At 41.5% G+C, this 27,935-nt stretch overlaps 1 protein-coding gene across 4 annotated transcripts in view; it reads right to left on the bottom strand.

Moving 5' to 3' along the window:
• Window positions 1-27,935, bottom strand: part of RASGRF2 (Ras protein specific guanine nucleotide releasing factor 2) — a 188,293-nt gene that overhangs the window by 127,846 nt on the left and 32,512 nt on the right. For all 4 annotated transcript variants that reach the window (XM_037032149.1, XM_037032150.1, XM_037032152.1 and 1 more), the window contains exon 2: window positions 6,146-6,252. In XM_037032149.1, coding sequence (XP_036888044.1) covers window positions 6,146-6,252 — 107 coding nt within the window. The remainder of the gene's footprint in view (window positions 1-6,145; window positions 6,253-27,935) is intronic.

Here is a 27,935-nt window from a genome sequence, read left to right as displayed (position 1 = left end):
CCATAAAAGAGGATGAGAAGGAATTATCAAAAGGGTAAGAAAATAGGAGGGAGCAGCAGTGTAAAAGCAATAGAAAAGAGAATTTTAAGAAAGAATGTAATTCTCTATATACTGATGTTTTTAAAAAATTCCAAATTAGTGTAAAAAGAAAGTTGAGAATAAAATGAACAGTAAATAGTAAATTTTAAAAAGTATGTCATTATATAATCTAGTTCCCTGTCCATATTCAAATGTATGGAAATACTAAACTCTACATTATCAACTATATGTACGTTTGAGGAAATCTATGGGCTTGGGGAATGTTAATGGGGTAGTGTATAGATGGAAACCATAACCCTGGGCTACAGACATTTATTTGCACATCCTTTGATTTTCTTTGTTTAAAGAGTTTGCATTTACGTATTCCTTGTGTAATTCAAAAATAAGTATTAAATTATAAATAGAAACTTGAACTTATATAAGGAAAGAAAAGTTTTGAAAAGTCACTGTTGACCCAGATGGCAACAGTTTCCATGGGGTATGGGCAGAAACCTGCCCCTGAGGGTTGAAAAGAGAGCAGGGGCTGCGAAGACAGGGAGAACAGCCAAGCCATTTCTCCACGGAGCGAGGACACAGCTAGAGGAGGGCTCAGAGCCAAAGAAGGATTTTTATTTTTATTTGTACTTTTATTTTGTTGTAAGGTGGGAGAGATTCTAAGGGAATCAAAGAATACTGGAGGAAAGCCAGAGTTGGGAGAGAACTGGAACAACTAACAGAGCAAGAAAATCAAAGGGAGGAGGCTCGGGGTAGATATCTGCCTTGAACCAGAGATGGTTCTCCTGGAGACAGTGAAGACTCATGCGGTGCCCCTGCCCCCGAAGGTGAGCCAGTGTGCAGGTGAGGACAGGGCACCTGCTCTGTGACCGAAGACGCAGGCTGCGCTGCAGTGTAAGCTGAATGCTTCAGGAGGGGGATGAGCATTTGAAGCAGAAACACTGCAAGGAGCAGGAAGATAACTGGCAGGTGAAAGTATTAACAAAGGGCTGAGAACAAGAAAATTCAAGCCCAACTTTTCCCTATTGAAAACAAGTTCTACCACCCTCTCAAGTGACACCATTCCTAGTTCACACAGCACCCCTTTCTTTTCATGCTGCACTGTGCGGGCTCTCAAGGAGGAAAATGTTGAATTCTCTCTCACTGCAGCAAATCTGAAGGCAAACTTGTGGCCGAAGTTCTTAATCAAATAATCTAGTCTGTCAAATAAACAAATTCCACACTTTGAGCTTTATAGCAGTGATAGTCTCTCACTGTTTGAAGATACAAAATATGGCTTCAGGCTTGCTTTAGGCTAAAACATCACTGCCCATTCCAGATTTTCTAGCTCTGTGGTTTTGCAGTGATATGAGAAGCATTTTCAGCTTTTCTATGTAATCAGTCTTTTCTGATTTGTGAGGGATTTCTCCATGCACATTCTACAAATTTAGTGCTGATTTTATGGGGATGATATGACATACACAGTGGTCCTTTGTGTTGGACAGATTTTATACTCTGCACTTTGCTCTAGATTGTGCCTCTATCCAAGTCAAAAGAATGAGGCAACAGGCATTCAGTGTTTGGTACAATTACCATGGTTGTCTGTGTGTGTTTATTGGGGGGAAGGAGGGAGGGAGGGAGAGGGAGAGAGAGAGAGAGAGAGAGAGAGAGAAAGAACATGCTGCCTCAGGCGCATGTGATCAAAAGGACTGCAGATAAAAAACAGATCTGGGAGGCTGGATTAGTGTTAACCAGAGGACAGGACTTAATTGAAAGACTTAACTGGAGGATTAAGTCTCCCTGCTCATCAAGTTCTAGACTGACAGGGTGAAGGAAGGGGTTTTGTCAAGCCCTGACTAAACTAAATCTGCCGGGAGATTTATGGGATGGAAGCCTGTGCCCAACTCCTTTTCCCCTGGAGACACTCTCCCTCCCCATAGAGGAAAGTCTAAGAACCACCTGCCACGGGCACACACTGAGGGAGGAAAGAGAATCCAGGTGGGAGGTTGAGCATAGTGTCAGCTGAAAAAATTAGACAGCAGGAAAAAGACAGCAGGACAGTCTCAAACAGGGACAGTCTCAAACACTGAAATCCTAGCCCAGGCACAATATTCTCTATCTCTCCAACTTCTCTGTCTCTCCAACTTTTCCTAAGCCCTTCCTTGACCTCAACCTTGATAGAAACCCAAGCAGTTCTCCCCCTCAAAACATACCTTACTTTCTTAGTAGCCACCAATACTCATGCTCTCCCACCTTACACACATACCGTGGGGCAGGGAGGTCCCTCGGTATCACATGGCTCCCGCTGCCCCTTCCACATGATCATACCCTCCAACTCTGCAGAAGCCTTTCCTGACCAGCTCACCACCTCGACCTCATAGACCTGCTCTCATTCATCATTTCTCCTCCCAGGGAGTGGCAACATCCAAACTAGGGACTCAAGCTGGGAGGTGTGTTAGATGCCACCTTGGTCTAATACTGCCCATATCCAGGTGATCACAAAGTCCTTTGCAGACTACCCTGGACATTTCTGGAATACCTTCCACCTCTCTTCTCGACCAACTGTCACAGACCAGGTCTTTCAGGTCCTATGCTCAGACCAGAATGGGAAGAGCCCTAAAAGAGGTACACCTGGATCCAATTTCAGGCCATGGCCACCTTCTCACCACCAAGACTTTTCTTGGTCAGTGTTCTAGTAGCTGAACTGTGTGGATGTTGTCTTTTCAGTCTTTGAGCCCTAAGGACAGACAATCAACTGGGTGAGTGTTTTTGATTGTCTTAATATTTACAGCTCAGTCAACTATGGTGGACAGATATGGCCAAGAGAACAAAGATGAAGTAACAGGTTATTGGGAATGTCCAAGATCCCATACCCAACTAGCAGACCTCATATGGAATAGGCACAGGCGTCATTGCTATTAAAACGCTTTGACTTCCCTTCATTCAGACAAAAATAAAACAGAGCCTTGCTCACAGCTTCCCAGGGACCGGTGCTAATAATATGTGGTGACATGATCTTTAAATGTGTCAGTGTTCTCAAAATGTAATAATGGCCAACTTCAAGCCAAGTGTAAGACAAGCTTCCTGGACCAGGTTAATGCTTCAAATGAGATTTTAATTTCCAAAAAAGATTTTACCCTGAGCTATATCTAAGGGAGAATGCAACTCTACATCTCAGAAAATGACCCAAATGTGGGTTCAGCTCTGGGTACAAAAGCCAGCAGTAAGAATATAATTCTCATGGCACATGTAGACCACACAACCAGGCTGGTCCTGAGAAGCCATCCCAGGAGAACAGCAGTAACCAAGAGGGATTCTGTGTGGTCTCCGTTTCTACACAGTCTCTGCAGGAAGATGACGGCTCAGGGGGGAAAAAAAACAAAAAAAAAACCCATCTTAGACTAAAATACTCATTAGTTAATCAAAAGCTCAGACTTTTCAGAAGAGGGATCAATAAAACCATAATTATTGAGAATTTTCTATGAAAAAGGCAACAGTAGCAAATTAATGCCATCAAACTGTCCTCTAAAGGTGAAATATTTAGTCACCTAACCAGTTGTTTTAATTAGCACAATGGCAAGCAAAAATGGCTGACAAATCCTTTTTCTGAATCAGTTTCATTAACTTTCTGGCTCTGCTGTAAAAGTTGGGATAAAAAATTTCATAGATCCAAGATTATAGCAAAAACTCGACTTAGTGAAACTTCAATGAAAAAGTTACTATCGTCCCTGATTATAAAGCAAAAGTTTAAGAAGGATCTCAATGCAAAGAAGTCAAATAGAAGAACTCAGCTATTAAACAGTCAGATTAAAAGGAAGCCATCAAATAACCTAATCCTGGACTTCAAGGAAAAGAAAAAGCAAATATGATAAACCAAAAAGTCAGGACATCAGGAAAAAAAGATCAATTATTAACCAAATCTTCAAATCCAAACAGAAGAGAATTCTCACTATCCAATCACCTAAATCAATGAAGTGGTTTCCAAAGTGGGTGTCCTCACGTGATCACGCACACCCTGGCCGTGAGCACACGCCAATCAACACCAAAGAGTTATATGGCACGTTTGATGATGTACAAATAAATGTTACTTGAAACCTAAGTACTTTAAGAATAATTCATACTCTGTATTTGGCCTACCTCACTATTTGCCTGGCAACTACAAAGGAATTTGGGTTACTAATAAACAGTATCTGGCTCTTCTGGAACGAAAAAGACAGACAGATACGCGTTTTAAACGATTGACTTCACTGGAACTCCCAGATACAAAGGAACAGAAGTGGTGACACAGACTGTGTCGGGAAAGGACCCAAGGGCTCTACCTTGCCAACTTCATACTTCTTTCACCTTTGAAGACCTGACCTTTTTCTACAGCAAGTCACTCCACATTAGTCCTGCATCTGGAGCGACACCCTCAGACGCAGCCACCGACAGCAGGGACAGCGGCGCAGTGTGCTTTGACCGCGATGTCAGGGAGCTGCCGCCAGGGCCCACCTGGAGAGCAGCATTTAATCGCCAACCCCGAGAAATATTTTGTAGAGAAGGAAAGAAAAGGAACTGAAATAATTTGAAACTAACACCTTCTACTCTCAACCCCGACCTCACATACCCCCATCTTCATCTCTGCATCGAGGAAGGGAAAAGAGACGGAACAGGGGAGAACTGAAGAGAAAAAGGCAGTAACAAAGAGAGGGGCAACATGGAACATTGACTAAAATCTCTGAAGTCTAATTGACTTGGGTTGGAATCCGGCTCTGCAGCTAAACAACCTTGTGTTAGATCTTGGCCAATATGCTTAATCAACGTGAACCTCTGTTTTCTCCTGTGTAAAATGGGGTCAATAATCCCTCCTGGGTCATCGTGAGGAATTAAAAAACAGTAAGTATGTGAAGCATTTGGTGCACTACCCACCACAGGGGAGGTGGTTGACAAAAAGTAGTTATAAAAGGGGTAGGGCGTAGGAGGAGACTTTCAGAGAAAAAGTCTCAAGGGTTCAAAGATCATTCTAAACTCATTCAGAACATTCTCATTGTCTTTAAAATCCATCTGAAAACATGTCCTAGTCACCTACTGCATAATTAGCCTGAGCTTCATTCAGAAATGAATGTGCTCTCATCCTCTTCCCCACCCTCAAGGTACAGTTCAGGAAACAGAAATCATACACATGAAATATGTCAAAAATAACCTAAACTGTACTAAGTGTTAAATCATTGACATGTGGTAATGCAGGTGCTGCAGCGATTTGGAGAAGGGGGCCAGTGCAGACTGTTCAGTGGAAGGGGGAAAGTTCCAGGAAGGGGTGGTGGCAACATAAATGGACATTTAGAAGGGAGGGCATGTCGGATGAAAAAAAGGAAGTGCCTCCTGGCTCTAGTTTTGCTGCCGAAACACCAGTGACATGAGCCGGGGACTGTGGAGCAAGGGGAGCCTGGATTAAGGAGGGGACAGGCAAAAATCAGTGAGCGTGGGAGCCATTCGAAGTAAAAAGTGAGCAGGACTTTGGAATTAAATATGAAAAATAAAAGAGAGAAGTCATTTTCAGGCAAAGTGTGCTCCTTTGCAACTTTCTTGTATTTCTTAGGAGGAAGCAAAATCATGCTCTTCTATTTCCTTAGAGAGAGGCTGGCATCGAATTTCTTGATAACCAGGCTGCACAGGGCAGGGTATACAGGTGTTGGTGGCACTGGGTCCAGAGCCCAGCTCTGCCACTGCCTAGCTGTGCAACCTGGCAAGGCAAGCAAAGGCAAGCAAACTGCCCTTCCAGGCCTCAGTCTCCTTATCTATAAAAGAGGGGGTCCTTATGATACTCCTCTCATAAACTGTTGAAAGAATACGTGAATCAATAAATTTAAGAATTCCTCAACTGAGAAGCACGTAGAAAATAGGGCCTGGTACACAGGAACAAATCCACAATAGTGACCAATTACCATTGTTATTATTGTATCTATTGCCTTTCAGCTTTAGCTAGAAAACAGCCACAGAAATTTCAAAGAATCATCTCACACATGACTAAGGAGGAGGCATCAAGGGGAAGCCCATCTTGAAACTGCAGTTCCTCCAAAACTACCATCAACGATGATGCCCCCAGTGAAAGACCCAGACAATCCAGTGTCATGCAGCAGGTCCCAGCCCGTACCTGGCTTGGTGAATGGCCTCCATCCACTCCTTACCATCCTGTTCCTCCTCACAGCGCAGCTCCAGTGGTTTCTGACCTTCATGGCCAAAAAGGACAGTAAAGTAATACTGGAGAGAAAAACAAACAAACAAGAAAAAAACATTTAGTTTTATTTTTCAAGCATGACAGCATAATAACATGGTATTTCCCTACAAAAGGTATAGGTTTACATATACAAAGCACATTTGAATTATGTAAATCATATTTCAAAATGTAACATCACTCCCAGTCCAGCTGGCAATGACTTTGCATCTAGAAGATACCATAGGTTGCATCTTAACACCCCTCCGTAGGAGTCAACCCAAAACATCTCATTACATGCTGAGAAAGTATTTGAGAAAATCCTTGACAAACACGTGATTAAAATTCCTTACAAACCAGAAGGAGAAATTTCTGAGCCTGATAAAGGAAACCTGCCAGGAATTTACTACAAATATTTTACCTAATGATGAACTATTACAAGCAACCCCTCCAAAATGATCGCCACTTCTATTTGTTAACTCTGTCCGGAGGGCAACATAGAAAAATCAAAGGAAAAGGCAAAAGAAATGGAAAGCAAGGAAATAAATCAAATTCACAGATGATATAATTATCTCCACTAAAAAGCCATTGAAAAGTTATCACAATAAGAACATCCAGCAAAATTGTTAGATATAAAATCAATATACAAAAATGTATTGCACTTTGGTTCTACAGCAACAACAAAAAGGAACCTTAATCTTGAAGACACAGCATTTGCAATAGGAAAGAAATACAAAAAATACTTAAACCTAAAAAATATGTTGATCATCTCTAAAAATAAATTAATCTATTATAATTTCAATATATTTCAATAAATAAGTTTTTGTGGAATATGTTGTTTCTTGTTTTGTTGTGTGTGTGTGTGGAATTTGACAAACTAAATCTAAAATCTCAGTCAGGGATGTGAGTAGATTTCACTTTAAACCAGTCTACTCCTGGCTGGATATATTAATCACCTGACTGAGACTGTCCGGGAAGGAAATGGGACTGAAGAGTTTTTATTATGAGAATGACCATAACCTTCACTGGGCCTGCCCACGACTTTATCCTGGGGCATGAGAAGAAGCAGGCCCACAGAGCAGCTCTGAGAGGGAGAACCAAAAGCCAAAACACAGAGTTCCATTGGTTGTCCCACCCAGCACACTATGCATTCAGTGTGACCATTAAATACTAAATGAATTAAAAACTTTCAAAACAACAGTTCTGCAGATAAGAATTTTGAGCACAATTTTTTTTAAAAAGTACCTAAGAAACTTCTCAGGTTACCTGAGCATAAATCAGCAGCAGACCGAGGACTCTGGGTCCCACCTGTGACAACTCATGGCACTTCCCCATGGCAGGCCTGAGACCCATAGATGACAAGCTGTCTTTAGTCCTTAAGGATACCTCTTGTCCAGCCAGAGGGCTAACTGCTATGAACCAGGGGGAAATAATCTGGTGAAAAGGCCACTGAGAATGGTAAGAACTGAGTTTAGCACTGTGTTCAATAAATGTTCATTTAAATTTGGGAGATAAAGAATGGAAACTGAATAAAATAACAAATCAGTGGCTTAAAGGGCAATCCTATAAGTAAGTGATGGCATTTCAACAGCTTCTGGCTACTACCCAAGCCCTGATGCCCAGTCCAGCGAGAGGAAACAATTAATGAACCCGCCCCATCTATTGAAAGACTACAGCCAGCACCTCAACAGCAGCTGCTGCTCAGCAACACAATTAAAAGCCGCCTCTGAAAGACAGCGAGGCAATTATGCTCACAGAGTCACCCAAAGGTTAAGCCATGTCTCAGGCACAACAATGAGGGAAAGAATTTTGAGAACTACATGTTACGTTTCCAAAATTTCAGTTTAAAAAAATCAGTTCAACCACAAAAAAATTTAACACTGCCTATGCATGTACCTGAAAATTATTTCTTTTTAGCCACTTGTCAAAGTTTTCTTTCCATCTTCTGGACACGCTGTGATAAGAACTCTGTATATACCGAGTGTTTATGTCTCCCGCGGGTGAACAGCCACAGCAGACAGTGTGACAGTACAGTACCTGTGTCCTCTGACCTTCCTCACTGCAGGAACTAGAAGTTCCCACTACTAAGTCATCATGAAGTGCAAGGAAGAATTAAAACAGAGCAATAACCATGTTTGTGTCTAAATTCAACATCTACAATGACAGTGATTTCTTTTTCTCCCTGGATAGTCTCATCTGTTCCCAAATCCATTTCTCCAGGCAGATTCTCTCTCCCAGGGGCGGGGGCCCAAAATTTCTCCTGCTAGAAAGCATGCCCAAACTAAACCTTCCTTCGCTCCCTCCACCCCCTAATGCTCCCCTTCAACCCCCTGCCCTCTCAACTATTCCTTTTCCTCCTGTCTTTTCTCTGTTGAGTACATCTTCATCCAATGGTTGCCCCAATCAGGAACATGAAAGTCACCCCAAGCTTCTCCCTGTCATGAGCCCCCCATTTGGTTTCACCAATGCTCCTTCCCAGGACTCTCTTCCAGCTTTTATTGTCCCTCATGTAGACTACTGTAACGGTTTATCACAGCGAACAGACATGACAGCTTTGAAATACTGTCCAACTTAGACTTCTTTATCTTACAGCTGATCCCTTGTAGCCTGGCTGCTATTGCAGCCAAAAGCAGAAGGTTAATGGCCCCTCCGGAAGGAGGACAGGATGACCTGGAGAAGTCCTGGTGAGCTGGGAACACAAGGAAAAGGGTGGGGCAAAGAAGGGGCCAAGGTAGATACGGAAAAGAAAAGGAGATGGAGACCATGGAGTATAGACACTCAGGGCTAAAACCCCCAAAGAGGGTGGGGAGTTAGAGAGGCTCATGACAAAGTCAAAAGCCAAAGAGTTTCTGTGTCACCTTCCCTTTGGGGATCTAAATGATATCATCCTACAGACTGTCCTCTCTCTCCGCCCCCATCCTCAAGACAACATGGGGTGGTGACCCCACAGGTGGTAACCATATCATAGAAATCAGTAAAACTGGTATAAGGACATTAGGAAAATACAGGGCCTAAGTTTTGAGTCTAGCTATCCAGAGCCTTGATAGCTTCTAAATGGTGTGGACATTCCCAAGTTGAACTATGGAGAATCGTGGGGAAAGGTCACTGTCAGGCCTCATGGGGGCGCAATGCAGTCCCAGCAAGAACCAAGGTGGACCAAGTAAGCAAAATGGACAACCAGGCCCTGACCACCAGTTACAGCTCATCTACGTTTCAACAGCAGATGCCAAAGCTGCCCAAGGCAGAGGCAAAACACCACCGGACCCCAGTTGACACCAGCTGGGATTCCCCCTAACTCTGACAGACAAACACACACACACAAGGTCTCTAGGACATGTGAACCCCACTCACTGAGGCACCACCTTAGTGAGGTGCAGAGGGAAAAGTGAATTACTAAAATCTACATTATTGAAGCTGAGTTCACTACTCTCGGCTAAATGCAGTTTTTGTCTCTCTCCACTTATTAAGTGGGGAAGGGATCTTAAGGAGAAAGTCAGGTCAAAATTAGAAAAATGCTTTCTTTGTACATCTAAGTGTAGTTGAGGATAAATCTGTGACCCTACCTCTAATCTTACCCAAATCCCTCCAACCCAAGCTATGTAGACAGAGTTCTCTTCCTAAAAAAATCACTCAATCTGCGCTTTCATGTCTGCTTAACAAAATTCGCTGCTGTTTTCATACTCTAAGAGCACATTTTAAACAGGCAGAAAACTAGCCCCATTTTCCAAACTTCACGAACTAGCCCCATTTTCCAAACTTCACAAACTAGCCCCATTTTCCATTTTTAGCCTTGTTTCTGCCTATGCATGCCGCACTCCAGCCATATCGACCTGTCATTTCCCCCAAGGAGACAGCTCTTTCCTCCACTTCATGCTACTAAGTACCAGCTGCTGTCAACCTGGGTGTGAGTCGTTGTTCACACCTTTGAGTCCCAGCAGTAGCTCAAGTTATGAGACCTTGGGCAAGTCATTTAACCTTTCTGAGTCTGACTTTTCTCAAGAACAAAATGAAGGCAATAATAGAGACCATATAGGACTGAATTAGCTGAAATGCTGTGGCTGGCACCCAGTAGGCACTTAACAAAAGTTAATTCCATTCTCTCTCCGTATGTCTTTGTCTTGACGTTCTTCCTTCATCCCCAGTCCCTTCTCCACCTAAACACTCTCACTGAACTTTCATCACTTATGTTACTGAAATGTCAGTTCATCTAAGAATCCTTCCCTGGCACCTTCTGGCCGTAAGGAGTCCCTCTCTCCTCTGGGTTTCAGTAACCCCAGGCACACTCTTCTCACATCACCTTCAAGTTATCTACACACGAGTCTCTCTTCCCTGCCAGCTTTGCACTTGGATACCCTTGATGCTAACACTGTGCCAGGCACACCAAAGCCCTTAATAATGTTTGGTGAACGATCATCAGCAAAGAAAAAATGAGTTGTAATTAACGTAATAAATTTGCTTTGAACAGCCACACGAGCTGATCAGTTTCATGACTACATAAGCACATTCAGGTAGGCACCCAGAGAAGAGACACGAAAGAGCTCTTAAGCTACGAATTAAATCTTTTTATCATAAGATGGAAAACCAGAACATGATGATCTCATAAACCCCTAGAAAAGCGGTAAGAAAAGATACCGTAGGTTGGCAAATTCACCAAAGATTCTTACCTTTTACATACAATGACTATAAAATGCCAGAAAGAAAATATAATGAACAGACCTAGGAAATGTAAATGTTTAGGGTCTTATTGGTGTCTATTGTGGCTTTATATGCATTTTCACTTTTCAGCTTTCTGGTTTTCATTATAATGGTTGGCTGCTGTTTATGCTATGTGCTTTTGCAGAGAGAACAAATGTAACCCAATATGTGAACACAAGCTCACTTAAAACTCTGTCCTTAAGCTTCTGCAAGTCAGAAATGAATTTATAGCTAACAGTGGCAATTGTGGGGGGATGGTATTACAAGACCATTTCCACTTTCCCCATTTCTATATTATTTGAATCATCGATAATAAACACTTATAGCTATATAATCCACAATGAAAATATTTATTCATTTTCTGATTTTAGCCAATATCTTTTATTTTATTTTTTTAGGTACGTGTAGATTTTCTTTTTTAACCATATTTTACTTTTTAAAATTGTTGTGCTGTTCAAGCACAGTTGTCTCCACTCCCCCTCATCCTCACCCCACCCAGTCCCACCCCCCCAGTCAAGTCCCCACCCTGTTGTCCATTACTATGGATCTTTTATACATGTTCCTTGACTAGACCCTTCCCCTTCTTTCCTCTGTTATCGCTCTTCCCCTTCCGCACTGGTCACTGTCACTTAGTTCCTTATTTCCATGTCTCTGGTTCTATTTTGCTCACTTGTTTGTTTTGTTGATTAGGTTTCACTTATAGGTGAGATGATATGGTATTTGTCTTTCACCATCTTGCTTATTTCACTTAGCATAATGCTCTCCAATTAAATCCATGCTGTCACAAAGGGTAGGAGTTCTTTCTTACTGCTGCGTGGTGTTCCATCGTATAAATGCACCACAGTTTTTTGATCCACTCACTTACTGATGGGCACTTAGCCTGTCTCCAGCACTTGCCTATTGTAAATAACGCTGCTATGAACATTGGGGTGCATGGGTTCTTTTGAATGGGTGACTCAGGATTCTTAGGGTATAATCCCAGCAGTGGGATCACTGGATCAAAAGGCAGTTCCATCTTTAGTTTTTTAAAGAAATTCCATACTGTTTTCCACAGCAGCTGCACCAGTCTGCATTTCCACCAAAAGTGCACTAGGGTTCCCTTTTCTCCCGCATCCTCACCAGTACTTTATTGAGTTGTTAATGACGGCCATTCTGACTGGTGTGAAGTGGTACCTCATTGTGGTTTTAATTTTCATCTCTCTAATGTCTAGTGATATTGAGCATCCTCTCATATATCTCTGGGCCCTCTGTATGTCCTCCTTGGAGAAGTGCCTGTTCAGATCCTTTGCTCATTTCTTAATTGGATTGTTTGTCATCCTGGTGTTGAGTCATATGAGTACTTTATATATTTTGTATATCAAACCCTTGTTCGAGGTATCACCGGCAAATGTTTCCCATACAGATGGTTCCCTTTTCATTTGGCTATGTTTTAATTAGCTGTGCAGAAGCTTTTAAATTTGATGTACTCCCATTTGTTTATTCTTTCCTTTACATCCCTTGCTCTAGAGGACATATAAGTGAAAATATTGCTGCCTGGGATATCTGAAATTTTCCTGCCCATGTTCTCCTCTAGGACTTTTGTGGTGTCATGACTTATATTTAAGGACAGCAATTCCTTAGGCTGGGCACACCTCCAAAGCAATAATAAAGTATGTCATCGTGTTATTCTGCTTATGATTGATTACGTCCCCCTTTCTTCTTCTTTCTGTAACTGTTTGTAAGGTGGAAGTGAAATATATTTTAAACATTTGCCCTTATTCTAATTTTGATTCTGAAAACTTTAACTTCACCCAGATGGACAACTGAGATATCTTTAACACTCACGGAAACATCAATTCATTTCCTGATACACAACTAGCACTCTGTAAGAGAAAAAGCATTCCATCCCCAAGCCTTTGGGGCACAGACAGATCACTCTAAATCTGATTTGCTGCCACTGCTCTGGTAGAAAAAAAGTGCAAGGAAGAAAAAAGAGAAGACAGAGGGAAAATAATAGTAAGGTGAGCATAGTCAAGGGGGAAACACATCATCTTTCTTGATACCACTCACTGCCACCACCCCCGGCCCTGCTTTCCTGGCCTTCTTACTCTTTTGTACTTCCTGTCGTTGAAACGGTACTTGCAAGGGACTTCTCTGCCTATTGCATGTGGCCACCATTTGTGTCAGCTGGTGGGGCACTAACTCAGAAAGAGAAGTCTAAAGCATGTATGCCCTTCAGACCCAGCTCCCTTGACCTTTAGGAGGAAAAGCATTCCCTCCTCCTGCCTCAGGGAATATTTTATATTCTGGGATCATTTCTTTAACACGGGTTTCTCTCATGGGCACGTCAACTCCAAAGAAGATTCTATGTAAGTTAAAGGAGACTGATTTTATAGCTACTCCACTTTTTCATAGCATGGTTATATGTTGAAGTTCATTCTTTATTATTAAAACATACATTACATCATCCAACTCTCTCCTCCAGGACTTTCTAGAAACAAAGATCTAAGATGCTGAAGGCGTTTCACCTTCCCTATTAGTTCACTTCTTTTTCAACTCCAAGATTCAGAGCTCTTGCCATGGGCATATTTGTTTCAGTACAAGCCAACTTCACAGATTCATACCAGCACCTGAGCAGCAGTGTGGTTCAGCAGAAGGAGCCCCAGGCTGCATGGCGGGACATCGAAATTCTCCGCCTGTCTCTGTCCTCTGGCAAAGTCTTCTGTATTCAGATTGCTCTTGGGCCAAGAAAAGAAAAGGCCACTTCTACTAATCCTCAAGGTGAAGATCAAATGCAATAATATACTTCAAAGTATCTTAAAAAGCATGAAGTATGTCTTGTCATTCACATGGAGGTGAAATTACCAAATCTCACCTGGGAACTGGTCATGTGAAGCATGCNAGCATGGTTATATGTTGAAGTTCATTCTTTATTATTAAAACATACATTACATCATCCAACTCTCTCCTCCAGGACTTTCTAGAAACAAAGATCTAAGATGCTGAAGGCGTTTCACCTTCCCTATTAGTTCACTTCTTTTTCAACTCCAAGATTCAGAGCTCTTGCCATGGGCATATTTGTTTCAGTACAAGCCAACTTCACAGATTCATACCAGCACCTGAGCAGCAGTGTGGTTCAGCAGAAGGAGCCCCAGGCTGCATGGCGGGACATCGAAATTCTCTGCCTGTCTCTGTCCTCTGGCAAAGTCTTCTGTATTCAGATTGCTCTTGGGCCAAGAAAAGAAAAGGCCACTTCTACTAATCCTCAAGGTGAAGATCAAATGCAATAATATACTTCAACGTATCTTAAAAAGCATGAAGTATGTCTTGTCATTCACATGGAGGTGAAATTACCAAATATCACCTGGGAACTGGTCATGTGAAGCATGCCTAAGACCCTGAACTCAGTCCAGATCTGCAAAACAGGGTAATTGGATACTCATTCTTCCCCCACCACCATGCTTTCCTCAGGTAACAGTGTGTGGGGAACGAAGAAAAGGATGTATTAAAATTATAAGCCAGCACACTAGTATTTGGTTATTAAGAAGACGTCGTACTGTTTTGTTGTGGTGGTTATTTGTTGGTTTTATTTGTGGGGGGTTTGTTTTCTTGGTTGTTTCAGATTTATGATAAAAAGATTTCTAATTCTCCCCAAGGCTTAGGGGAGAGTTATTTTTGCAGCTTCAGTGATATGCAAGAGATTGCGGAGTGATTTGTACAACAGAACCCGATGCACAGACTGTAAATTTGAAACTATAAATACAGGAAAGCATTAGCACGCATGGAAGCCACAGTACGCTGCAATGTCAGCTTTTAAGAACTAGCTCAAATGTATTCTTCTACTAAATCTATTTTAGATTTTAATTTAGCAAGAATTTAACTTAGAATCCAGTTCAAGGTGTAAGAGTTTAATCGCCTCCTACTGTGGTTTTCTACCGGAAGAGCAAAAATATAGTGTGTCTCAATTTCAAATTTCATAAAGAACTGAGGCGAAACTGTGCTCATTGGAGAGTGACAAGACAAGGGGTCAGAAAACCTACCACTTTGAGAATGACTAAAAGAACTTGATATATTTTGCTATTCTTCAAATCTTTGAATAACAAAATCTCTTTCCATATAAAAATTAGAATAGAGAAACTTTCATCAACCCAAGTATCTGAGTTTCCATAAATTACCAGGAATATGGTGCATGGTGGCTCAAGTAATCACCCCTGTCTTGCAGGAAAAGGCAACATCCCTCTCCACGCTTTGTTAAATTCCCACACACGGTCCTCTCTTTCTCTTGTATTACCAGCCAGACAGGGGAGGATGTCTGATCCATGTGATTGGCTACACCCCACCCCCAGCCTTCCCATTTACTTATTATCTTTAGAAAGAGACATTTAATTCTGGTCAGCCTCAGAGCCACTGACTGAGTGCACTTGTGAATTGAGTTGTGTGTGCCACAGTCTTCTCTTACAGTGAGGAGACTTAACTTTCTCACCACCCCGATGTTTAATCTGAAACCTCTAACTTCACTGAACCTAAAGAACCAAAACCCTTCTACTTCATGCCGTCTTCATCACATTCTCAATTTAACCATTGGTTTTATTTATCTTTCATTTGCCAACCATATCCCATTTTGGCAAAAAGCATGTACGATGAGAATGTGTGCTGTTAAAACCCAGCATGATCAGCACCACTCAACAAAGGGAATCTTTAAACACAGAGACTTGAGCAAGTCTGAGAAGCCTCTGCTGCTACAAGCCTCGAGGTGCTCTGTCAAAGAGGAAACACAGTAGTGGAAAAAATGTGCAGGGAAAATGTGGACAATGACTTAGACCTTCGATTTCTCCTGTGTGGCTCCAGAAGGCACCAATAAGAATAATGAATCAAAGTCAGAGATTTGGAAGTTTTTATAAAAATGGAGTAAGATGCCATAACCAGCTGACCATCTCTCAGTAGTATTTAGAAAGGGGTTCTTGCCCTTGGAAAACTGAACCAGATGGTCTCTAATATCCCATGTTACCAAAATCTTCAGTAGCTCTAACAGAATCTAGAATTTTACCATTTAGGTGTGTAATAAAGGATACATATAAATAACAGTTGTTTATATGCATATACAAATATAATACATATGTATATATAAATATAAATTGTTGGGCCACTGTCCCAACTTTGTTGTTCAAAATCTCAGTATTTATTGCATAGCAACTTACCAAAATAGGACTAAAAGAAAAAACACATCTAAGTTAAGAAATAATTCTCACAACGACTGGTTCCCATGACTGGTTTTTATTTTACAGATGAGCAGGGAGGCTTAAAGAGGCATGATGGTCATCCCCAGTCCACCAGGGTGTGCGCCCTAAGCTGTAGGCCCCAGTGTACCCACACTTGTCCACCCATACTCTCTTTCCTGTTCTCTGTTGTGAGGCTCTGTTTGTGGCAAAGCTAACCAGGTTATAGGAACCTAAAACCCAGAACTTTGGCCCAACGATCTATTCTGCTGAGCCAGCCCACCACAAAAAAGATGGACCACATGGGAAGGAAGAAATAGATAGACTAGAATCTTGATAGATAATAGTATGTCCAGAAACTAAATCCAAAAATCATCAAATCTACATAAGTGTATTCTGCCTTTGAATTATATGATGCCCCATCTGCTGCTTTAACCATTTCTTTCCTCATTTCTAATCTTTGCATCAAAAACCTAAGAGCTAGGAGATGCTACGAAAGGAAAGAAGAGAGGGAGGGGAAAAGAGAAAAAATGAGGAAAGAAGAAATCCATTAAATAATTTCTATGGCCATACCACTCTGAATGTACTTGATCTTGTCTAAATATTTATCAACCACCTTATTTTTTAAAGTGCCATGCTGGTATATAATATACATATGTAATATATGGTATGAGATATATATCTCTAGTCTTAAAAACATTACAATTTAGCTAAAGAATTAAATCAAGCATTCATAAAGCAATCAGATAGCATTGTAAGATTAAACAACAGTGTAAGATGTATGAAATAAGCTGTATGAAAATGGCAGCTGCCATCATTCATTTTTTCAGATTATTATACATTTGGAACAGTTGGTCTTGTACAAAGACCACACATCCTGATTTTGGCCTATTAGAAAATGTGTACTATAAATGAAGACCATAAATGCTATAGGAGATCATCGCACAAACAGATCACAATACATTTGAGTTGCTCCCAAAAGCTAAGCCCCAGAGGACTGGAGTATCCAGACAGGGATTGTCCAGAATATGGAAAGAGTAAGTGTGAACACACTTGAAGAGGTCTCCTGGGATGGCACAGAGGAAACTCGGGGCCTTTAGAACCTCTCTGTTACTGCCAGTGCCAACAGATGTGGACACTTCTGTTGCTCTTCCCACTCACATCTCTATCCCCTACTCACCCCCTCCCAAATGAGGAGTCACAACTGATCTGCTCGCTCAGCATTTCCTATTCAATGGATAGGTTTTCCCAGCAGGTGGATTCACTTATCTGAAGAACAGCATGAGTTGACTTTCTTTCTTGGTGGCACCTGCAATTAGGTGAACAAGACTAACCATCATGCCCTGGCTAGTGTAGCTCAGTGAATTGAGCGCGGGCCTGCGAACCACACGATCGATCGTAGTTTGATTCCCAGTCAGGGCACATGCCTGGGTTGCAGGGCAGTTCCCAGTGGGGGACACATGAGAGGCAACCACACATTGATGTTTCTCTCCCGCTCTTTCTCCCTCTCTTCTCCTCTCTCTAAAAATAAATAAATAAAATATATTTTTTAAAAAAAGACTAGCCATCATCATGCAGAGGCAGCCAATCCTAATGGTTGGCTTTGCTGATCCTAATGCCAGCCTATCTGTGTTCAGGTCCTATTAACGTTCCTTATAAACTTACATATCCTTGAGCAAGTTGCTTAATTTCTCCATGCTTTAGTTTTCTTATCTATTAATGTTCATAATTGTCATACTCACCTCACAGAGTTATTGTAAGCATTAAATGAGTTCTTACGAGTAAAGGACTTGTGTATGTATATGAAAGTATTTTCACTAACAAATTTGTGTTTTTCCAGCTCTTTATTTACAGGGTCTGAGTATACAGATTCAAACCTCCAGACTCAAGGGAAACAGGACGTCCTCTTTCAATGTCAAGCTCAGGCCACATTTTCCCCCACAGTAGAGGGGTGAGGTGTCCTCAGATTATTAAATTGGTCTTTGTTTATAATTTGACTGGATATTCTTCTATACATAGTCCACTGATGAGGGCACTAAAAGAGATAGAAGAACTCAATCCTAACTGGTTGAAAGAGTTGCAGATATTATTTAAAGAGAAAATAAATTTTATTCTATAGATAGTGATTTATTATATTTTCTTGAGCTGGAACCATGAGACAATGAAAGTTGCACTTTACAAGGACTAACCTGAAAGCTCTTCTCCTGCAAGAAGTATCTGTATTCATTCAAAGCAAGGTTTTTTAAAAATCCAGCACTCATGATATTTTATACATTTTCTAGCCACACTGTTAAGGACTCTGTATACAGTAAAGAATTTTACCAAATCAAGAAATGTGACTTTGATCTCTTTAATCCCAGTGCTGGACACATAATAGTACCATAATGTTGACTGAATAAACAAAAAACAGTTATTTAGTATAACCAAAAGGACTATCATGAGAAAGTTGAGTTTGGTGGTATGAGCTAAAAAGAGAAAGAAGAAAAGAAGGAAGGGAGGGGGAAGGCAGGGAGGAGGAAGGAAGGAAGGAAAGAAGGCAAGGAGGGAGGAAGGGAGGAAGAGAAAGGGAGGAAGGAAGAAATAAATAAAAGAAAGAAAGAAAAGTAAAGAAGTGTCTGCCCCGCTAACTCCTACCGGGCAGTAGGAGGGGCCAGTTTCTCCGTGAACCTACACTGGAGCTTTCTGAAGGCACTTGGTGGCAGTGGGGAGGGGGTGATTCAGCATCAGGCCCCAGCTCTGGAAAGATCCCAGAAAGGAGTGAACTCTCCACCCCTAGGGAAGAAGGGCTGCTCCACTGCACAGAGTGGTCTCTCAGGAACCAGAAAGGGTCCATGTAAATTCTCAAGTTGCTGAGATGGAAATCAGTATTTAGGCAAAAGGAAACTCAAGTTCAATCATCCTTCCAACACAGGAAAGAGTCTTGGGAACATGTTTTCTGGGAAGAGTTGGTCTATTTGAAACTATAGTCAGAAACTTTTGAACGGATAACATGGTGAAAAAGAATAAGCACATGATTTTGATGGCACCAGTATCAGTCAAAATACAAGACAGAAATGGAGTAGCTGCCCCTGGTAAGGGTAAAAGACTGCTGATTTTAATTCATCATCTGTCTACTGCATACAAATTTTTCTGACTGAAACACACTTTTGCAAACACCTTTACACTTTCAAAACTATTGTGGATTTCCCAAAGCCATTTATAGCAAAAGAACTTCCACTTTCAAAGGTCTTTTGACCAGAGTAACAAGCATCTAAGTGAAATCAAGTTGAGTCTGAAGGGCAATAGAAACATATTATGTAAAATATACAAATATTTAATTAACTAAATACATAATAAAGTCCCAGTTGTTTTCAAAGTAGGAAAAAATACAACAGCATGTAGGGACTTTAGTAGGGTGTGGCTTGTTATTTAGACCTCACTGGAAATATTTCCCTTCATATCTTTTATTATCACTCGGGAAAATTTTATTATCACTTGGGAAAATTTTTTAACTTGGAAGTGACCTTAGAGATTGTCTGATAAAAACTGCCTCCTTCTACAGTGGAGGAAACAGCAACTTCCCTAGCCCTAAGCAGGGGCAGACCTGGAACTCTGACCCACAATCAATGCTCCCTCCAGTACAGAGTCCGTATCACCAAGGGAAGCACCCCTTCCATTTTTCAAATGGAAAGGAGAAAGCCCTGCAAAATACAATGTCTCTCCATCCTGGGTATGGATTCAAAAGAAGTGAAAACATACGTCCACACAAACACTTGTATATTCCCATGCACAGCAGCATTACTCATAATAGCCAAAAGGGGAACTGACCCAAATATCTATCAATTGATGCACGAGTAAACAAAGGTAGTACATCCATTAAATGGAATATTATTCAGTCGTAAAAAGGAATGCAGGACTGATACATGCTATACTACAGATAGGCCTTGAAAATACTATGCCAAGTGAAAAGAAGTCAGACACAAAGGACTAGATGATTCCGTTTACGAAAATATCCGGAACAGGCAAATCTACAGAGACAGAACTTAGATTAGTGGCTCCCTCGAGCTCTGGGACACTGGGAGAGTTCGGTGGTGACAGCTAAGTGATGAGAGGGTTACTTTTCAAGGTAATGAGAAAGTTCCAGAATTCACTGTAGTGACGAATGTAGCTGAAAACAAATACTAAAAACTTATCAGCATGCACCGCATTTCTGTTCCAAGTAAAGAACAATGCTGATGATATCACACTAAGGAGAAAACAATCATCTCCTCAGATTATGATTTCAATCAGGGCATTTACACTGTTTCCATATTTGCTGCATTACCAGTGCCCAGGCTCTGGGACGCCTGCCTCTTTCCCAGGAGATGGCAAATTTTCCGATATCACTTCAACTGATGAAATGACCAGTTTAAGTAGTGGAAGCCAGGCTTGGTTAAGAGAGCCACCTGCTTTAAAGAACGGTATGTTATTAAGAAACAAGAAAGGCATGTTTCAAATGGTTGGACCAAGTAATTAACTGTCTGGTGGTTCTCATGCACAAGCCAGTTGGTAGAATGTTGCTATTGGGGGTGTAGCCTCACGGTCTAGCACCACAACCAAAGCAGCCTCTCAACAAGCCCTGCTTCTCAGCTACAGAGTTCACAACTCCCTGGAAGGTAAATACCACTGTGTGCTCAGTAGATGGATCACTGCCTGGAAACAAAAGGGCATGCAACAAGTAACTGACCACACACTATCGCCTTTCAAATCAAGGAGAACTCTACCCAAGTGCATCCAAACCTCTGCAGCTGAGTATTATTTTTTCTTTCCCGTTAAATAACAGGAAACTGCTCACTGTGTTTATTAGAGTTCAGCAGCAAGCAAGAGCTTTATTCTGCCTACAGGCCTCAGCTCACCCCAGAGAACCTAAACGCTCTTAGGCTCTGACCAGGCCCTCCTGCCAATGTGAACACAAGTCAGCTCCCAGGTCTCATTTCACCAATAGCTTTGTGGCAGGGAACCTGCTTTGTGGCAGGAATTTCTAAGCAATGGTATGGGGATGTGTGCAACTGACCAGCACTCTTTTCAGCATCATTGATGTAAAGTTAAATGAGCACTTCTTTAGGTAAAGCCCCCTGTTATCTCCAGGACTTTCATCAGAGATACAACACAATGGGAAAAATGGCAAATGCTAGGCTCACCATATTTGGGGAGGAAATTAGAGGCTTCTTTTCCCTAAGAGAATTCAGAAAAGGTAGACGTTCTGTTTCTTTTGTCTATAGCTCAGCCATAGCACTGACCATGTATTTCAAAATACACTTCTATTTTCATTTCCAGCCAAGATGGCGGCATAGGTAGGTACACTTTGCCTCTTACCTCAATCAAAAGAAGGACAACAACAAATTTTAAAACAAAAATAACCAGAACTGACAGAAAATTGAACTGGATGAAAGTCTGACAACCAAGGAGTTGAAGGAGAAACATTCATTTACAGTGAGTGGTAGGAGGGGCAGAGACAGGCAGCCAAGCAGAGAGGACCATGGCAAGGTGGTGGCCTGATGATAGGGCAGGGGAGATGGCAGTTTCACATTTGCATGTGGATAAACTGGGAGGAACAGCTGGGGGGTGAGACAGACAACACAACCTAGGGTTTCAGTGCACGGAAACAAAGCCTCAAAGCCTCTGACTGAAAATACCTGTGGGGTTGCAGGGGCAGGAAAAATTCTCAGCCTCACAGGAGAGTTCATTGGAGAGACCCACAGGGTCATAGAACGTACACAAACCCACCCACCTGGGGACCAGCACTAGAGGGGCCAGATTTGCTTGTGGGTAGCAGGGGAAGTGACTGAAAGCCTGATGAGAGCCTAGCAACTGGCATTGTCCCCTCTCGGATCCCTCCCCCACATACAACACCACAACACAGTGATGTGGGTTGCCCCACCCTGGCTAACACCTAAGGCTCTGCCCCTTACAAGATAATGGGTACACCAAGATAAAGAAATATGGCCCAAAGAAAGAACAGATCATTGGCAAATATGTTTTCCCATACAGTTGGTTGTCTTTTTATTTTAATACTGTTTTCTTTAGCTGCGCAGAAGCTTTTTATTTTGACGAGATCCCATTTGTTTATTCTTTCCTTTATATTTCTTGCTCTAGGGGACATATCAGTAAAAATGTTGCTGCGTGAAATATCTGAGATTTTCCTGCCAATGTCCTCCTCTAGGACTTTAATGGTGTCACAGATTATATTTAAGTCTTTTATCCATCTTGAATTTATTTTGGTGTATGGTGTAAGCTGGTGCTCGAGTTTCATTTTTTTGCACGTAGCTGTCCAGTTCTCCCAACATCATTTGCCAAAGAGGCTATCTTTACCCCATTTTATGTTACTGCCCCCTTTGTCAAAGCATTATGCTGAGTGAAATAAGCCAGGTGTTGAAGGACAAATACCATATGATCTCACCTTTAACAGGAAGCTAAACAACAAAACAAACAAGCAAGCAAAATATAGCCAAAGACACTGAAATGGAGAACAGGCTGGCAGTGACCAGAGGGGAGAGGGGAGGGAATTTCAGGGGAAATAGGGGAGGGATTTAGAGGAGCATATATGAAGGATACATGGACAACAACTGAGAAGGGTGGAAATGGGAGGGAGGGGGGAGCACGGGGGGTGGGATGGGATGGGAGTAATAGACAGAAAACTGTACTAGAAAAATAATTAAATAAATTTTAAAAAAAGAAAGAATAGATCAAAGCTCCAAAAATAGATCTAAGCAATAAAGAGATCGACAACCTAGCAGATGCAAACTTCAAAACACTGGTAATCAGGATGGTCACAGAAATGGTTGAATATGGTCACAGAACACAGAAAGAAGTAAAGGCTATGCAAAGTGAAATAAAGAAAAATATACAGGGAACCAAGAGTGAAGGGAAGGAAACCGGGACTCAAATCAACGGTTTGGACCAGAAGGAAGAAATAAACATTCAATCAGGACAGAATGAAGAAACAAGAATTCCAAAAAATAAAGAGAAGCTTAGGAACCTCCAGGACAATTTTAAATGTTCCAACTTCTGAAGTGTAGGGGTGCCAGAAGAAGAGGAGGAGCAAGAAATGGAAAACTTACTTGAAAACATAATGAAGGAGAACTTCCCCAGTGTGGCAAAGGAAATAGTCTTCCAGGACACCCAGGACGCTCAAAGAATCTCAAAGAAGTAGAACCCAAGGAAGCACACCCAAAGGCATATCGTAATTACATTACCCAAGATTAAAGATAAAGAGAGAATCTTAAAAGCAACGAGAGGAAATGAGACAGTTACCTACAAGAGTTCCCATAAGACTATCAGCTAATTTCTCAAAAGAAACCTTGCAGGTGAGAAGGGTCTGGAAACAAGTATTTAAAGTCATGAAAGGCAAGGACCTACATCCAAGATTAATCTACCCAGCAAAGCTCTCATTTAGAATGGAAGGGCAGATAAAGTGCTTCCCAGATAAGGTGAAGTTAAAGGAGTTCATCATCACCAAGCCCTTATTATATAAAATGTTAAAGGGACTTATCTAAGAAAAAGAAGATGATCAAAACTGTGAACAGTAAAATGACAGTAAACTCAGAACTATTAACAACTGAGCCCCCCCAAAAAACAAACAAACCAAAAAAAAAACCAAAAACAAAAAACTAAGCAAACAACTAGAACAGGAACAACCAAAAAGCACTTTTTCCCAAAGTAGCTTGATGACCAAATCCAGCTCTACCATTCTGCTCACCAAAACTGTCATAATAAGTGTAATATATTGTGACATTTTATTATCAGGGAAAATGATAATTCTATTATCCAATATTTCATTTCACTCTGTCTGGTGAGATAACATCTTGCACTATCCTGAGAAATGATAACTACAAAATTTCCAGATCTACATAGTATATACTTTTATTTATGTAATCTTGCTATTCTACAAGTACAAATATATTTACCTAGATCATTACAAAATAAAGGTACAGTGAAGATGTTTCCTTCTTTTTCACTTCTTCCACAGATGCAGACTCACTCAATAGCAGTCAGATGCCCTTCATTTTAACATCTATAATCAGTTGTTCACAATGACAAAAATGCATCTTCTGAGCCACAGAAAATGTTAAGAATGGGGAAGTCACCACGGCTATCATCCAGATACTTCTTAACTATCCTAAATTATAGTTTTTCATCATTTTCATCATCCATCATTTAAAACAGGTAGCAAATGAATGAATTTTAACTGCTATCTAGTTATTTTAGCAAACACTTTGGTCTAAACATAACGCTAAACCAGTGTCCAGAATGCAAATGCAGAAAAAGAAAAGCAAATAAATAATTAGATGCATTGCAGGGAAGAAAAAGATCCTAAAAATGAAGTAGACATACTGGGAATAAATGGGAATAAATGTTAAAGGCTAAACATGCCCCCTTTACTTCTTCCAGCCAAATAAAATAGAAGGAAAACTTGTTGACACATCTTTCATAAATAAAGACTCTCAACTGATATATACAGTAGTTTCCAACTGGACTACTGATACAAAGTCATTTGTTAAAATAATACAGTGGTAACTAAATTAATTCCACATGTAGATGTTTCTTCATTCTCCGCCAATCAGATGAAACTATTACCAACTGAAATATTTAAAGCGTTTTCTTCCACTTCCTGGAGACTACCAATTCTGTCACCACTCAAGGGACACAGAAGACAAAGACCTTGTTCGGATCGGCAGATAGGGAAAAGCCTAATTTCTCTTCTAGGAAACACAGATTTCTAAATGTGTACCATGGCCAAAGCTAAGCTGGGCACAGTAGACAAGAAACTCTTTCTCTCAGACCTCAAGGAGGTTATAGTCTTAAAGCACAAGAGAGGCAAAACAAACAAGCTGTGTTTTTTAAAGGGGTAACATTAGATTCCAGGAGCAAGATGCTCTGGATTTTCAAAAGAGGTGAACAGTACGAGTGTGTGTCCGTGAGAAAGCTCTCTGGGCACCAATCACTCCCATCGTGCCCTTTGATTGCTCAGGAGCAGCCCCTGCACTCGAGGAGGGAATAATTCTTTTTAATTTAATCATTATTGTATTTTTCCCATTTCTATTTAGCCCCTATAATACCACTCCCCCCAGTTGTCCACGTCCATGCCTCCTTCTGCCTTTTGCTCAATCCCTCCCCCCGCTAATCGCCCCCCACTAGCTGTCATCTGCACTCCTTGAATGAGTCTGTCTCTGCTTTACGTGTTAAATCAGTTTGTTCGTTAGATTCCACAGATGAGTGGAATCACATGATTTGTCTTGACTCTCAGAATGCCAAGGAAAGTCTCCATGGTCCTATAGAAAAAGTAATGAGGTCCAAGGGTGCTAAACGTTTGTGTTCTCCAAAAACTCTCCTAACACCCAATGATAAGGTGTCAGGAGGTGGGGACATTGCAGCTGATTAGGTCCTGGGTGGAACCCTCATGAGTGGGGTTAGTGGCCTCACAAAAGAGATCCCAGAGAGACCCTCCACTCCTTTTACCACGTGAGGAAACAATGAAAAGGTGAGCATCTACGACCCAGGAGGCAGGCTCTTACCAGACTCAAGATCTGCTAGTGCTTTGATCTCGAACTTCCCAGCCTCCAAAACTGTGAGTGATGAATTCCTGTTATTGATAAGCTACCCAGGCTATGACACTTTGTTACATACAAACTAAGACAAAGGGAGCCCTAAAGTGGCACTGAAAACTGAGAGCTCTGAGTAAAAAGAACAAAACACATGGATACTGCAGGGACATACTTTGCAGGGACCCTTGAAGTCTGTGGGCCCTGCAGTAAGTCCCAACTTAGGCAGCAAAGACATCCAACAAAAGCAAGCAACTCACCACACAAACTCGTCATTAGCTCAGAGTGTCTTATCCTTGTACAAAAATTATCCTAGAGAAGATGCATGTAATAAAGAATAGCTTCATTTGTAAATTTAATAAAAAAGACTGCTGCTGGAAGGCTATTGTCTGGGTAACAACTGTATTTCCCAGGAGCACAGACATACTAACAACGGAGAAAGAAAAAAACACCCTGTTGGATCACAAATATCATCTCGATCTTTTTAGAACAATCTGTTTAGGGTGGCACTGCCGAACGAAGGCCGTCTGCAACCAGGAGTCTGGGAGGCATAATCTATTTGAATAGTAAATGAAAAATACATCAAATAACCGTGAGAGCACTCACTGGTGCATAACGTGGCTGTGCAACAAGTCTCCACCCACACAGCTCGCGATGCTGGTTTTTGAAGCACCCACCTCCGGCGTTATGAAGGCCAGTGTAGCGGCAAGGGGTTCATGTCCCGTTGCGCCTGTTGTCCTGGCTTCCTGACTCGGAAGACACGGTGTCAGTGCCACAGCTCTGTTTAAATTTGGCTGGCCAGCAACACTACCAGCTGTACTTGTCTGTGTTTGGGGTACCATGTGGAAGAAACCCAAACTGAACAAAGCCTTTCTTTACTGAGTCATTAACAATAAAGGTGCAAAGAACACAATTAACACAATACACCCATCTGAAACTTGCTGTATTCAAACACAAGTCCCGTATTATCAAAGCTGTTTGCATTACTTTGAAAAACCAGTGTTGGGTAAAGTCAGATGTGCCCTTGACATTAAAACTTTTTATCAGGAAAAAATCATAAGTTACTGCTAATGACTGAATATGAGAGCCTCCTTTGCTAACGTTATTGTTTTTTGAATAACTTGTTGAGAAGTAAGAGCTAGATCTAGCCTTTTTCATAAGGGGAAAGAGAATGTAAACTAAGATCATGGCTCAGTTGGGACTTGGAAGCAAAATGGGGACATTGGCCTCTCCGGAGTGGTATCAGCGGGGTAGTTGGATTTCTGAGTCGGCAGCTCAGGCTCCAAAAGTTGAGTCCTCCTTCTACCACCCCAGCCCAGGCAGCTGACACGTGAGTCAAGAAACCCTCTTGGAAGCGGCCCCTCCAGTGCCAGCTGTTACAACTGCAACCATTCCAGGCCCAGATGTTCCAGCCCCCAGCTGTCCCCACAGAGGCCCCAGACATGGCAGAACAGAGAAGAGCCATGGAGGTGGGTAGAGAAATAACAGTGGAAAAAGGGCGAGGGACAAGTCAAAGAACCCATATGAATGACCCACAGACATGGACAACGGTGTGGGACTGACTGTGGGAGTGGGGGTGGGCTAAACGAGGAGGGCAAAGGGGGGAAAGGGGACAACGGGAATTGAATAACAATAATAAATAAAATAAAGAATCCACTTTTAACACCTCAAAGATGATTGTTTATAGACGTACAAAGAAAGTATGCTTGTGTTCATATATATTACTCTGGAAGGTTTTGAGGGGGTTTTCTTGGGTGTTTTCTTTATAACATTAGGTAAGAATGTTTTAACTGACTGAATTGACAATAGAAGGAGTCTTTAATTAATTTTTAAATATTTCATTTTATTTATTTTCAAAATTAAATTTATTGGGGTGGCACTGGTTAATAAGATTATACAGGTTTCAAGTGTCCAATTCTACAACACATCATCTGTCTACTGCACTGTGCACCCACCTCCCGAAGTCAGGTCTTCCGTCACTATATATCTGACGCCTTTTACCCTCTCCTACCTCCCCACCCTCTTCCCTCTGGTAACCACCATACTGTTGTCTGTGTCTAGGAGTTTTTGTTGTTCTTCTTGTTTATGCTTTTGTTGCTTTTAGTTTTATAGCAACACCAAACAATCCAATTTAAAAATGGGCAGAGGAACTTAGCAGACACTTCTCCCAAGACGACATACAAATGGCCAACAGATACATGAAAAGATGCTCAACCTCAGTAGCTACTAGGGAAATGCACACCAACTGCAATGAGAGACCACTTCACGGCTGTTAGAATG

The sequence above is a fragment of the Sturnira hondurensis genome, unplaced genomic scaffold (genome assembly GCF_014824575.4).
Source record: "Sturnira hondurensis isolate 20B ecotype Veracruz unplaced genomic scaffold, ASM1482457v3 Scaffold0021354, whole genome shotgun sequence".
Classification (NCBI taxonomy): Eukaryota; Metazoa; Chordata; class Mammalia; order Chiroptera; family Phyllostomidae; genus Sturnira; species Sturnira hondurensis.
Note: the sequence above shows the minus strand (reverse complement) of the source record. Positions and strands in the feature narration are given on the sequence as shown.